Genomic DNA, 14,447 nt, shown 5'->3' with positions numbered 1-14,447 from the left:
TTTAACACCCACCCATTTCTTCATGAACTGGGACTGCGCATGCAGTATCAAATTATTTCACTCGTTATTTATTTCTTCGGAGTCTCAACCCCTCTGGTGCCCCCACTGCTTCTTGGCAGATCTGTGCCAAGAGGGGAGATGTCTCATCCAGAGAAGAACAAGTTTCAGTCTCTCCTAGAGAGAGGGAGGGCTTCAGGTGCCCTGGGCGAATCAGTCACGTGGGGTGAGCAGCAGAGATCCTTCTGTCGAAAGAGGACACTTTTTTTATTCTGGACCGTGAGTCTGGGAATCCCCTTAGGCACACCTCGCTTTCAATGGTTGATCAGTCGATCGGTCGATCAACAGGAGTTACTGTCACTCAGATTGTGCCTTAGTGTGAAGGTTCCTGCTGGGCAGGACAGACCTGCCTGGGAAGGCCAGCATACTTATGCCCTAAGCCCTAAAGGTTTGTGGTCACTTCAGGGGCTCTAGTTGGTCTGGAATAGACAGACACACCTACAAAAATAAGTGCAGGAACCCTGACCGGCGTGGCTCAGTTAGCTGAGCGTTAACCTGTGAATGGAAAGGGCGCTGGTTCGATTCCCAGTCAGGGCACAAGCCTGGGTAGTGGGTCTGTTTCCCCGTTGGGACACGTGAGAGGCAACCGATCGATGTTTCTCTCTCTTCCCCTCCCTCTAAAAAATAAATAAATATATTTTAAAAATAAGTGTGGGAGGGAAAATCAAGGCCAAATTAAGCAGAGTGACCAAAGGGAATGTGCACTGTTAGCTATTGGAAAATTTCATAGAATTACAAAGAAATGAAAACATCACAGTCCTACATGGACCCAGGAGTGGACCAGAATAAAGAAAAAAATTTGCAAATAGAGTAGCCATAATTTTTTTGAAAAAAGGTTTTGACAAAGATGGCATTTCAAATAAACTTTTGGGAACACATTTAGTTCTGAATATGACAAATTGGGAATGCTTCAGGAGGAGCACTTACAGATTAATGAAAATTAGCTCATATTTGATAACTGTAGGCTGCCTGGCTTACGTATATGCTCATTTTCATGAATAAAACATACAAACAATACAGGAGCTCATTTTCTCATATCCTCGTCAACTATGAGCTTTATTAGTTTTTAAGTCCTTCCTAAAAAAATGTTATTTCCACGATGGTTTAATTTGCATCTCTCTGATTACAAGTGAGATTGAATATTAAGATGTTTCCACAGTTTAAAAAATTAACTAGTTTCTAATTGAAAAAGTAATTCACGTACATGGTAAAAATATCAAACAGCATTATCCATAAAAGGATACACTGAAATGTGAAGTCTCCTTCCTGCCTGGGAGCCCCTGTCCCTGAGGCCGCCAGGATCAGCTTCTTGTTTCTCCTTCCAGAAATATTACGCAGATAAACAAGCACGTTACACAGGAAGAAATGCATTTATGTACATCTGAGAACATCTTTATTTTTTATTTTTTTATCTTCACTGGAGGATATGCTTATTGATTTGAGAGAGAGAGGAAGGGAATGTGGGGGGGGGAGAGAAAGAAACCTTGATCGGCTGCCTCTCGCAATCAGCCTGACTGGGGCCGAAACCCACAGCCTAGTCATGTGCCCTGGTCAGGAACTGATTCAGTTCCTGTGAACTTCTGGTTCAGGGGATGATTCTCTAACCCAGGGAGCCCCACCAGGAACATGTTTTTAGAGTAAAATACAAATTCTGAGCCCTGCCTGCCGCTCAGACATCATCTGCACTGCCCCTGCCACTGGCCACGACACTCCAGTGGGACTCGCCATCGTGGTGGCCCTTGGCATCCGAAGCTCTTCCCTGCCCGTGGTCCTTGTTTCTTGTACCCTGCAGCCACAACTCAAGTGCCACCTTGAGAGAAGTCTTCACTGACCCCCTGTTCTCAAGCAGACTCATTGCACCCCATGTGTCACGGTCCCATGTCTTTGTTACGTTTCCTTCCTTGCATCTACCACCATCGGCAAGGATCTCGTTTTGGGGCTGTCTCATTTCTTTGTCACCCCTCTGCTTCCTGACAGCTGGAATCTGAGCTGCCCTGCCTGGTTACCGCGATTTCTCCAGTACCTAGGACAGTTCCCGGCATGAGGGAGGTGCTCCTTTGTCATCCCTGGTCCAAGGCACCCCTGCAGAGACCGAAGTCTGAGGATGCTCAAGTCCCTTGTACGAAGGGGCGTGGCACCTGCGCACTTTAAGTCATCTCTGGGTTGCTTACGATACCTCCTGCAACGTGCGTGCTACGTAAATGCTTGTTACACTATCCCGTGCAGGGGTGCCCAGCCTTTTGACATTTCTGGGCCACACTGGAAGAAGAGTTATCTTGGGCCACACGATTAAGTACACAAACACTAATGAAAACAAACAACAAAAAACCTCACCATGTTTTAAGTAAGTTTACGATTTTGTGTTGGGCCGCATGGGGCCCACAGGCCACAGGTTGAACACCCCTGGTTTAGGGAATAATGACAAGGAAAAAAGTCTGTACTTGTCCAGCACAGATACAACCATCATAGGCCTAACGAAACAGTGCATATCAGCAACACTGTAACACTTTTTTCCCCCCAAATCCTTCCGATCTGAGGAGCACTGAACGCCACATTGCAGGGGACTGTCCCATGTCAAGGCCGCCTCTGCAGGCAGCCTTATTTTCACTCCCCGGCCTTCCCCTCAGCTCCACGGCCACGGGGCCCCCCCTCGATCCCACACGGCATTGGCATTGCGTGTTGGCGATTCCTCCGGTGTGTAGCCTGATCCTCTAGGCTGCAGTAAGAACCCATTCTTATTAAAGGCCTGGACGCAAAGCGCGGTGACAGAGGCGGTCTGAGGCGAATGACATCTGCTTCCAGTGAGGTCCCCGCCATGTCTGCCAAGAAGAGGAGGGGCTGCTTCTGCCAGCCAGGGGGCTTCAGGGGAGTTTTGAGTTCAAGGTTTTCAGGCTCATCCACCCACCCAACATCCCTATCTCAGGGTCCTAGTCATTCCCGGGGGGTGGGGGTGGGGCGCCTGGATTTGACAGGACATCTGTCAGAGCTGCGCATTCAGCCCCCTGTGGCAGCTCTGTCTCCCTTCCTGTCAGCGGCTGAGCCTGACTTCTCGCAGTTCGCCGCAAAGCTGTGGGAGAGTTGAGTCTCCTCAAGGATAGCCATAAACTCCCATGGCTTCTGCCTGTCCTGAAGTTGGTTGGTAGCTACCCTGACCTGATCCTTTTTTTTTTTTTTTTTAATTGATTTGGGCGGCAGGGGGAGAAAGATCACTTTATTCTTCCACTCATTGATGCATTTATTGATTCTTGTATGTGCCCGGACCAGGGATCGAACCTGCAACCTTGGCATATCAGGACGATGCTCTAACCCACTGAGCTGGCTGGCCAGGCCTTCCCTGTCACTTACTCTTTAGCAAGGTTTCCAGTGTTAATAAAAGGCAGCTTACTCTACACGTGCTACCGTTATCACGGCGTCCACGCAAATCAAATGCTGCAGGCACTCCCTTTCCGCTCAGTTTCACTGGCACCTCACCCCCAGCAACCAGTGACGAAACCTTCATAATTTTGATGCCATGAGCACACGCTTATCACCACCCACTTACCGTTAGCAATCATGTCCCTTTTGCCATAAGAACAATAGGCAACCCACTTTCACAGCCCGATCCTTGCTGTAAGGAGCAGCCTTGGGACCGGCCGCCTTTGGGGGCCAGTGATGTGGTGCAGCCACGAGAGGTACGGAGGATTCTTTCCACGCCTGTGCACCATCGGTGGGAGCCCAAGCAGAGGGGTCACTACGACGGAGAGGCTGGGACAGGGTATGTCAAAGGACGAGAGGCTCTGAGGCGGCATGGAGTGATGTCTGATGCAAAGGCGTATGACAGATTTTCTCTCCAAACAAAGCTTGCCCCATTTGCATTTATTGATGTCACATGATGGATAGGTTTCGTTCTCATTCTGGCATCTTATTTTACGTGATGCTTTCTCTCCTGAGTGCTTCCTTTGTTTTGTGTCTTTTGCTCTGTGCAGTGTGTGCGTGCACGTATGTGTGTGTGTGTGTGTGTGTGTTTCCTTCAGGTCATTTCACTGCATTTGTGGCAACTGGGCGCTCTAGTTCTGGAGCCACCAGACTTGGTCAAGATAAGATGTGTCAGATACGCTGCGATGTGATCTGATGCATAAAACCTCAGACTCCATGCACACATGGGCCCCTCCTTTGTTTTCTGGTTCCATATCTGTACCCTGCCGGGATCCTGATAAATTCTATGTTGCCCAATGCCCACCAAAAGAGAAAAATAAACCTTGATGTGTTTATAGTTACACACAGTTCTAGCAAGAACGTTCCTGAAAGAGCTTCCATTCTGACGCAGGTCAACGAGAACCCAGTCTTCCACTTACAGTTTTGCCTGTCTGACGAGGGGGATTTTTGGCACCAGTGGCTGGCCGTTTATCTTTCCCACCCTCCTCCTTCTCCAGCCCCCATACCGCCTCAGCACCACGCCCTGCAGGACACGTTTCTCCTCCAACAGGACCCCTTGCCCTGCTTTTCCTTGTCCCACGCTTTCTGTGAACACCAGGTGAGCCGAGCAGAGGGTGCTAGAGCCCCCCGACCCCGAGGCGGTAGCCAAGGCGTAATTGTAGGTGGGAGAAACTCCAGCCCAGGTAAACCTATTCCACGAAACCCAAACTGCAGGTGTCCCATGTCCATGTTCCGTCACTCAGACCCACCCTGCCGTCATCGGACGTGAGATGAAGAATTCCAGGCAAAACGAGAAAATGAGCCTAACTGCCGGCACCCAAATTGCCTTACCCGTGAACGTGTGACAAAACCATGTGCCCAAGGGAACACATCGTGAGGGCCCTCCAGCTCCGTGCATGGAACGGAGGGGCCTATAGTCCCCTCTGTTGCATCTGTTGGTTTATCATTTAATAGACATCAGTAATCTACAAATAGGTGTAAGAAACTCCAAGAGCATTCTGTTTTTTACTCACAATGATTCAGGCTTTTTAGGGAATAGTTATCAATACCTTTTCAAAAAGGGTTTGTGTGTTATTTAATTATATATTTTTAAAAAATCCTCACCCGAGAACATGCTCACTGATTTTAGGAAAAGGAAGGGAGGGAGGGGGCGAGAGAAACACCGGTTGGTTGCCTCTCACGGGGACTGAACCCGCAGCCTAAGCATGTGTCCTGACCGTTCCGGACGATGCCCCAGCTGAGTCACATCAGCCGGGGCTGCTCGCTCTTTTAGGTCTCCTGCCTGGCTGGCGCCTGGCCTGCCAATCGGACGTGCAGATGGGGTGAAAGTTTAATTAATTAAGAGGTAAATTTGAATAGCCACCTGTGGCTCGAGGCTGCCACGTAAGGCAGCAATCATTTGGCCCCATTTGACCGGAAAGAAGGCACCGCAAGGGGTGAGAGGAGGGGAAACCCCAGCCATGTGGCTGTGACGGCCTGGGAAGTTTTTGAGTTTGTTTTTGAAAGCGTTTGATTGAGGTGTGACTGACATAGAGAAAGCTGCGCATATTCAATGCATACGACCTGGTGAGTCTGGAGACAAGTAAACGCCCACCCGTGAAACCCCTGCCAGAATTTACGCCATAATGTCAACCCTCTTGGTAAATTTCTAAGCAGATAATACAATACTGTTACCCCGCAGGCACGATGCTGCAGGGTAGCTCTCTAGGTCTTCCTCATCTTGTGTACCCGAGCCTTTGTTCCCTTTGACTATTACCTCCCCGTTTCCCCTGCCCCCGGCCCCTGGCAACCACCGATCTACACTCTGCTTCTACGGGTTTGACTCTTCTAGATTCCTTATGTAAACGAGTTTATGCTGTCTCTGTCCTCCTGTGCCTGGTGTCTTTCACTACCAGGTTCTTCCATGTTGTTGCATTTGGCTGGGTTTCCTTCTTTTCTTTTTTTAAGATTTTATTTATTTATTTTTAGAGAGAGGGGAAGGGAGGGAAAAATAGAGGCAAAGAAACATCAATGTGGCTGCCTCTCACGCACCCCCTACTGGGGACGTGGCCCACAACCCAGGCACGCGCCCTGACTGAGAATCAAACGAGGGACCCCTTGCTTCGCAGTCCAGCCAGCGCTCAATCCCCTGAGCCACACCAGCCAGGGCTGGGTTTTCTTTTTTAAGGCCGAATAATAGTATTCTACTCTATGCATATACCACATTTTTTTTTTTTATCCGAGCATCCACAGCTGGACATTTTGGTGGCTTCCCTGTCGGGGCAACTGTAAATAATACTGCAAGAAACCTGGGAATACAGGTGCCCCTTCGAGGTCTTGATTTCAGTGCCTTTGGACGAATACCCAGCAGTGAGATTGCTGGACCATAAGGTCATTCGATTTTTAATTCTTTGAGATAACCCTCGACTGTTTCCCAGAGCGGCTGCCCCAATCTACCATCCCATCAATGGTACCCGAGGGTCCCCTTCCCTCCACATCCCCCCCAACAGTTGTCATTTTCACAGTGGCCGTTCTGACTGGTGTGAGGTGACACCTCACTGCGGTTTTGGGTTGCATTCCCCGATGATGAGTGATGTCAAGCAGCCTTTCCTGTACTGTTGGCCATTTGATGTCGTCTTTGGAGAAATGTCTTTTCAGTGTCTTTGTTCATTTTTCAATCAAGGTTTTTGTTGTTGTTGTTGTTGTTGTTTGCTATTGTTTTATAAGAGTTTCACAGCCCGGGGATTCCCACCGTAGTAAGTCCTTGATGTGACACCCAGGCGCGGGCTCCTCTGGCACAGGTCCCTGTCACCGCGGGGCCCCTGTCGGCGCTAAGAGTGGATTCCGTGCTCACCACGGGCCGTCCCTCATGGCTTTTCCCTTTTCTCCGTTCCTGCTCTCTGGAAACCCATTCCCTCAGAGCTCATCCTGCAGGATCTCTGAGCCTCAGTTTCTGGGCGTGTGTCGGCGCAGGGGTCTCTGTCCAGTAATAGGAAGAGGGACAGACAGGGAAGGAAGTGCCAAGGCCCCAGCCCAGGGTCTTCCCGGAAGCCCCCTCCCTCCTCGGTCCTGCCGACAGGAATGAGGCTCTGCCCCTTTAAGTCCCGCCCAGGAACTCTGGGGCCACCGCGCCCTTCCCGGATCTGCAGTCGGATTCCTGGTCTCCCAGCGCCTCCCCTCTCGGTGCCCCAGGTCCCGCACAGCGGCCTGTGGAGAATGAGCCGCATCTACCAGGACAGCGCGCTGCGGAACAAGGCGGTGCGGAGCGTACGGCTGAGCACGGCCTGGGAGCCCGCCGCCCACCAGGGGTAACCTGGCCAGTCCCTCCCGGTGCCTCGGCCCAGCCTCCCGCCTGGCTTGCCCCGGTCAGGACGCGGCGCATGCCGGGTGCGGGTGGGAGGAAAGGCAGGTGGTGCCAAAGCTCCCGCCCTGCTCCCTTGCCCTGGAGCCTGAGGAGCGCGCCTACTAAGACACCAAGCAAGACGGCTCAAAAGGCAGCTCAGCTCTCAGGGCCTTTGTCTCCTCCCCACCCCTGTGGCTATGAACTCCCGCCCCTTGGACAAGCTGCACTGCCCCCACCCCAGAAAGGCCAGTGTCAGGCTGTGACCGGAAGCGGGTGACCGGGTTGAGGCGCCGGTGGCAGTGGGGTGGGAGGGCCAAGCCTCCCGTCAGGACAGGAGGTTGTGAGAGCGAATGGACTGCTTCATTTGCAATTACAAACACTGAAGACCCGAGGGTTGAGGGGGGTGCTAGGGACCCAGAGGCACAGCCAGTTGTCACGGGATGCCCCCACTCCTCCCATTTCTGTGCTTCTGAAAAAGGAAGCCCGTGGATTTTGCTCTCATGGACATTGGAATCAGGCAGTGGGCCTAGCTCTGCTCAGAGGGGTCCCGTGCTCTTGGGCCATGGGCTTCTTCACCTCTACTGGGGCTTTGACAAAGAGGAGTAGGAGAGTGCTTTACAACAGGTGCGAAGGAAAGATACTTTGCAGCAACTTAGACACCCCTCCTAATTTGGTTAAATAAACAGCTAAACCCTGCTCTGTTTACTGAACACTGAAGAGACTACCAAACACCTGCCCCTGCAAGGACTCCTGTCACCCTCCCAGAAGCAGAGTACGGTGGCTGCTGCTCTCCCAGGCTGCAGATAAGAGCACCGAGGGTCTGGTGAGAGGACGCCCTGCAGGAGCGGCCGCAGCTTGGTCTTGCCGCCTCCTCCCCTCCGGGCAGCGCCCCAGCCTTTGGGACTCTCCAAGAAATGGAGGTTCCCATGTGGGAAGTGCAGGGAAGGGGGCTGCTCGGTCCTGGGCCTGCTCAGGGGCCAGGCAAACAGGAGACACACATGGGAGCTCCTTCTGTCCCAGGGCACATGCTGACACGGGCCCTCGAAGTGGAGGCTCTGTCCTGAGAACTGGCAGACGCAGCTGATCCCCCCTTTGTGCTCCTCCCCAGGGGAAGCGGCGTCCTGCTGGAGGGAGAATTGGTCGATGTATCTCGGCACAGCATCTTGGACGCCAACGGCAGGAAGGTAAGGCTGTGGGGTGGGGGGCGCCCACAGGAACAGACACCGGCCTTGCGGACCCCACCCACCGAGGCATCTTCCTGTGTTTGGTGGCTCAGCCAGTGCCCAGTCTTGGGGTCCAACTCTTTCTTGAGGGGCTCCCTGGGCAGGAGGGTCAGGAGATTAGCAGCCCATAAGGGGTTAGGCGGTGGACAGATGGGAGGGTCTGGTTCTTGCTGAGAAGACAGACCAGGCCTTCCACCCCGGCGGTGTGTTTGGGGTGGAGATTGGGAGGGTGGAGAGTGGGGAAGGGTGAGGTGAGTGGTTGGGGCAGAGGCTGTGGGCGGTCTGTGGCCTGGAAGAGGTCCCGTGGCCTTCTCATGAACAGATTTGGGGTGCCGGGGCCTTGCTGGGTGGGCTGGATGAGTGACTGTCCTAGGAGGGCTGCGGGCTCGGTCTCCTGTCCCCTGGCCTGGTGGTTCCCCTTGCTCCTCCTGAAGGACAAGGCCGGAGCGGGGTGTTGGCCCGTGCGGGTGCAGGGTCAGCAGTGACCTTCCCCTTTGCGGACCTCAGCTTGGTTCCCAGGAAGTCCTGGGTACTTTGAAGTTTTTTGGAGGTGAATTCCTTTAAAAGCACCAGTGGAGTTTGCTGTTAGGAGCTTCGAAGTGACTTTATTTGCAAAGTGGTGAATGGCTTGGTGTGAGCTCACTCATCTTTTTTTTTAATTGATCTTAGGGAATGAGAGAGAAGCATCGATTCGTTGCTCCACGTATTGATGCATTCATTCGTTGCTTTTTGTATGCGCCCTGACCGGGGATCAGGCCTGCAACCTTGGCGTATCGGGATGATGCTCTAACCCACTGAGCTACTCGGCCAGGTAGCCCCAGTGTGGCCGCACATCCTGGAAGGCCGCGTTTTGATAAAGCAGGTCCCCACTGTGGACCTGGACCTCCGCTGTCCACAGCGGGGAGCCGTAGGGGGGAGGAGGTTTCTTGTGTTCCGGCATCTGTGCAACTTGAATATCTTTGGAGCCGAGAGTGGGGTTCCAGGGTAGACAGTGGGCTTGGGGAGGGCTGCAGGGAGCCCCGTGGGAGTATGTGTGTGTGCTGGAGGGTGGGGGGAGTGGAGCAGCCCCTCACTCTCTCTGCCCGGCCCCCAGGAGCGCTACTACGTGCTCTATGTCCAGCCCAGTCTCATCCATCGCCGCAAGTTCGACCCCAAGGGAAATGAAATCGAGCCCAACTTCAGCGCCACCAGGAAGGTGAACACAGGCTTCCTCATGTCGTCCTACAGTAGGTGCCTCTGCCCGTCCCACTCCGCCTCACCCACGCTGCCCCCTGCCTGTGTCTCCAGGAGTCTCTTGGCCCCTCGAAAGTGTCCTTTTAGCCCTTGCCTGGTCTGAGGCCCCCTGGCTGGACTCCTGCCCGTGCCCCATTCGCTCCGAGGACCCCAGTGCCCCACCTCAGCCTGGCAGCATTGCCCGCACACCTGGCTCCAACTGCCTTTGTGCAGAGCCCAGCCTGGGGCCCTGCTGGCCTCCACGTTCCTGCCACTGTTCTCATTTAGTTCTTGGGATTTGATTTCTTTTCCTGGTGGTGGTGGTGGGAGGACCCCTGCTTGTCACCTCTGTGGCAAGGTTCGGAGGGGGCACGGGGACCCATCCATCCCCCTGCTGTGGCATCCATTGGTGTTCCCCGTGGCTCGTTAATTCTCAGGACATGTAACGAGCCTCCGCCATGAGCCAGGCCCGGAGCCCGCATCTAGCCTGCCTCTGCGGGGAGCCCCGCCATGAGTCCTGTCAGGGTGGGCTTCCCGTCCTTCCGTCAGGGGCTGTGAGCACGGAAGACGCGCAGCCTGCGCCTGGCGGCTGAGGCCCTCCCTGGGCACTGCGCTCGCTGCGGGAACGACCCTCATGCGCTGTGTGCCTGCAGAGGTGGACACCAAGGGGGAGACGGACAGACTCACGCCCGAGGCCCTGAAGGAGCTGGTGAACAAGCCCGAGCTGCTTGCCCTGACAGAGAGCCTCACGCCCGCGCAGACTGTGGCCTTCTGGATGCCGGAGTCGGAGATGGAGGCGCTGGAGCTGGAGCTGGGGGCCGGGGTACGGCTGAAGACGCGAGGCGACGGCCCGTTCCTGGGTGAGCAGTGCAGCCCTCAGTGTGGGCTCCTGGCCTCCCGGCTGAGGCTCCCCCACCCCTGCTGCTTGGAGCTTGTGGGCGCAGGCCACGTCTGGCCTCCACGGGGACGTAACCCCTTGAGATTTATTCCTGAGTCCCTGGACAGGTGCCTGAGGCCAGTAGCCTAGACACTCTGAATCCTGGGTTGCTGCCCAATCCCATGGTTCCTGCGGTTGCCTTGGGGGTCCCATCCAGGGTCTCCCTGGGGTCCACGCCCAGGCCTGAAGAGAACAATGGCCTTAACTGAGACCCCAGGAACCCCAGAAGACTGCGCCAGCCCCCACTGTGTTTCCGCCACAAGGAGAGGCCACTCAACTTCTTCCCTTCTTTCAGATTCATTAGCCAAACTTGAGGCTGGAACAGTGACCAAGTGTAATTTCACCGGTGATAGAAAGACAGGGGCATCCTGGACTGACAACATCATGGCCCGAAAGTCTTCTGAGGGGGCCACGGCGGAGACCCGAGAGCAGGGGGACGGGGCAGAGGACGCGGAGTGGGTAGGTCAAGGGCGATGGCCATGGGCCATGCATGGGTGTGGGTTATCTCTTGGCAGGAGTTTGGTTCGTAGGACAGGGATACAGCAGCGTGAACTGGACCCTCCAGCCCTGGTGGAATTCCATGGCATGCCTGAGGGTGTGTTAGCATCAGGAAAATTACTTCAGGGTGCGAAGGCGGATGATCTAGGGCCTTTCTTTTTGGTGGGTCTGAACTGTGCTAATCTACAAGAAAGCCCCAGAGATTTATAAAAGCAAGGGATGGGAAGCATGGACAGCAGAGGGGACCAGTGTGACTTCATACTGCGTCTCCAAACATTGTCACATCGAGTGGCTACGTTAGCCATGCGGAGGCAGTTAAGCAAATGAATGAGCCTTTTCGCCCTTTGTCATGAGCTCCCTGCCCATAGTGGCCGGGAGATGGGTGACTTCATCCTTACTAGTTTTGGGGGTTTTTTTGTTTGTTTTTTCTTTTTGCTGTAGTCAGCCCCCTAGTTGATATGTTTTCTGAAGTATCAGCCTACTCCCAGTTGATATGTTTTTCTGAAGTATATTTTACCTCAAGATTTGAATTGATGTTGGAAAGGCCTCAAATTGAACCTTTAAAAACAAAGTCACAGAAAAATGGGCTATTTATCCGGGTGATGCAGATGGTGACCTTTGCTGGAGAAAGCTGGGGCAGGTAGAACAGAGGGTCTGGATTCCCTTGTGTCTTAATAAAGAGAGGCTTGGACTGAAAAACAATTGGAGACCTCCGGCTGGCTCCCTGGGCCACCTCTCAGGAGGTGAGGACCAGGCAGGTGGCCAGGGGCCCCACTGTTACCGCTCAGTCAAGCCCTTGTTGTCTGGTGACCTTAGGACTTTTATGAAATGTGCTCTGTTCACATCTCTTTACTTTATCCCCAGGACGACTGATGTTCATGGGAGATGCTGTGTCCCCGGGGGCTCACCGGTGCTGTTGAGAACTTCGTCCATCAACTTCCCGGCTAGAGTTCACGGAAGCAGCCCCCTCGGCCTTACCCGGTTGTTCCCTGCGGCGCTGTGGAGCTCGCTTTGCACCAGCCCTCCTGAGACCAAGGCCACGCCCACAGTGTTAGCAGTGGGGCTTGGGGCTGGGGCTCACGGAGGGTCCCTCCCTGAATGTGAGTTTGGCCTCCCTGATAGTTTCGTGATGGCCCTGCTTTGTTGGCAGCCTCTGCCAATGATGGCAGCCTCGTTTCTGGAGGCAGGTGGTGAGGGAGGGCCCTAGGGCACTCAGAGGAACTGGGCGTGGTCTTGGTGCCGAACTGGGGACCGTCCCTCACCTACGTGCAGAGTGGCTCCTTCCTGTCCCTGTGTCTCCCGCTTTTGCTCCACACCTGCCCCCGCCCTGGTGCTGTGCGCTGTGGTCTTTGCTCTCCTGCCCAGTCCTCCTCGTCCCTGTGCCTTTTCTCTCCCTGAAGCTGCCTCTGGTTCTCTGCCACCTTGGGGGTTCCTGCCTGCTGACCTCTCTGGCTGCTTCCCTGGGGATGCTGTGCTCAGATGCGCTGGATGGCCCCTATCTCTCAGATATACTTGCACTCTGCCAGGTCCCATTTTTGATAACGCCTTGTTTTGTTGTTGTTTTGTACCTTGAGGCCTTTTTTATACATGCGTAAATCTTCATAAAAGGACTCCTCTACATGGACTGGGTTATTCTCGACGTAAACAGTCTTCTGGCCAGGCGAGGTTCCTAGAAGCAGGAAACCATTTCTTTTCGGTCATGACCATTGTCACGTACCATTTCCTCCCCTGGACTCATGAAGAGATCTGGAAATTTACATGTCCTAATAGGTAGGGGCTTGGTGGCATGTGGATCTTGCTTGCCGCAGGAAAACAGGGTGGGTGGTGAACTAACAACGATCAAGTCCCCTAATGTTCCCAACCTTGTCCTACATGCTTTTCATGATAAGAATGATAACCACTGAGTGTTGAGTCCTTCCTGGTGCTGGGACTTGTGCTAAGGACTGGCTGTATCTAACTTAATCATCACAGCAATCCCATGAGGTGCATGGGATTATTACTCGTTTTGTTCCTGAGACTGAAACTCTGAGGCTTCATCAACAGTAAGTAGTGAGCCCCAGGAGTCCGATTTCAAAGTTGCCATCCTTTTATTTTTTTAATTTTTAAAAATGTATTATTGATTTTAGAAGAGAGGAAGGGAGAAGGAGAGAGAAACACCAATTTGTTGTTCCACTTATTTGGTTGCTTCCTGTATGTGCCTTGACCGGGGGTTGAACCCGCAACCTTGGTGTATCCGGAGGACACTCTAACCACCTAGCCAGGGCAGATAATTCTTTTTTAGTTGCTATGTAATGCCTTTCCATGTTGCTACCTGGTCTTCAGAACCATTGTTTTTAAGATTGACTACCATTTAATAGCTCTCTCCAGTTTAGGGGTAATTAATTGGTCCTTTTTTGGAGCTCATATTAATTGTGTCAAAAACTGTTGTGAATTATACAGCCCCCTCAATCTCATCCACCCACCCATCCCCCTTGCACCTCCCCACCTCCCCACTATATTTTTGAGTTATTTCTTTAGGGGCAGATTTCCTGGAGTCAGATTACTGAGAATCTAGGACTTTCTTGTCAAGGTCTTATTATATTGCCAAATTGCTTTCCGAATAGGCTGTTCTAAAATATAATTCACCACCAATGTAGGAGAGGACCATTTTCATGCTTCCCTTGCCAGATTAGGTATAACATTTTAAAAAGTTATTTTTGATAAGGTAAAAATAATTTTAAAGTTAATACTGTAATTTTAATTAGCCTTTTCCCCATTAATAGTTATCTTAAAACATTTTTTTCACATTCATTTTCCTAGCTTTTATTACTGTTTCTTTGTCCATTTATCTCCTGAGGGGGTAGGTACTTTTGGCTTTTCACAGTTATTTATATTTTTGAATAGAACCGTTTGCCACATTTTAACAACTTTCCTGGGTTTTTTTCCCCCATTTTTAAAATTTGGTTTTACAAACGTAAAATCTTTATATTGGTAGATCTGTTGACTTTTTGTGAATTTTTATTGCTTCTAAGATACTCTCTTTTCAGATGTTACACAACTTCATTTTATCCCACTCTGGTTATTACCTGGTTTTATAGTTAACTCTTTAATCTACTTTGCCTTTAATCTGTGGGAGGATACAAAATGAGATAACTAAATTGCTTGATTTCAAATTGCAAACCAGTTACCCCAATATATTCATTGAATTTTTCCCCCACTGTCAAGTTATGATGTCTCCTACCTCACATATTATTTTACACTTAAATTATCCATTATATTTTAGCAGGTCTCCCTATAATGTCAA

At 52.1% G+C, this 14,447-nt stretch overlaps 1 protein-coding gene across 2 annotated transcripts; it reads left to right on the top strand.

The window, feature by feature from the left end:
* Window positions 1–7,093: 7,093 nt before the first annotated feature.
* Window positions 7,094–12,774, top strand: ARPIN (actin related protein 2/3 complex inhibitor). 2 transcript variants are annotated; one of them, XM_054577594.1, is made up of 6 exons: window positions 7,094–7,259; window positions 8,403–8,478; window positions 9,611–9,743; window positions 10,383–10,589; window positions 10,962–11,125; window positions 12,029–12,774. In XM_054577594.1, the coding sequence occupies exons 1-6, from the start codon at window positions 7,168–7,170 to the stop codon at window positions 12,035–12,037; spliced, it is 681 nt and encodes a 226-aa protein (XP_054433569.1). In that variant the 5' UTR covers window positions 7,094–7,167; the 3' UTR covers window positions 12,038–12,774. The 2 variants fall into 2 exon arrangements, with proteins under 2 accessions (XP_054433569.1, XP_054433570.1); XM_054577595.1 differs by lacking the exon at window positions 7,094–7,259 and adding an exon at window positions 7,648–7,918.
* Window positions 12,775–14,447: the final 1,673 nt, after the last annotated feature.

The sequence above is a fragment of the Pteronotus mesoamericanus genome, unplaced genomic scaffold (assembly GCF_021234165.1).
Source record: "Pteronotus mesoamericanus isolate MK-2021 breed Mesoamerican mustached bat unplaced genomic scaffold, CSHL_Meso_final contig_438, whole genome shotgun sequence".
In the NCBI taxonomy this organism is placed as follows: domain Eukaryota; kingdom Metazoa; phylum Chordata; class Mammalia; order Chiroptera; family Mormoopidae; genus Pteronotus; species Pteronotus mesoamericanus.
The sequence above is the reverse complement of the archived record's forward strand: the minus strand, read 5'-3'. Positions and strand labels throughout refer to the sequence as shown.

Bases quoted from the DNA above. Each gene is read 5' to 3' on its own strand.
- ARPIN (XM_054577594.1), top strand. From the start codon at position 7,168: ATGAGCCGCATCTACCAGGACAGCGCGCTGCGGAACAAGGCGGTGCGG. The intron at 9,744-10,382 runs GTAGGTGCCTCT...GTGTGCCTGCAG, and splicing joins CTTCCTCATGTCGTCCTACA to AGGTGGACACCAAGGGGGAG. The intron at 10,590-10,961 runs GTGAGCAGTGCA...CCCTTCTTTCAG, and splicing joins AGGCGACGGCCCGTTCCTGG to ATTCATTAGCCAAACTTGAG.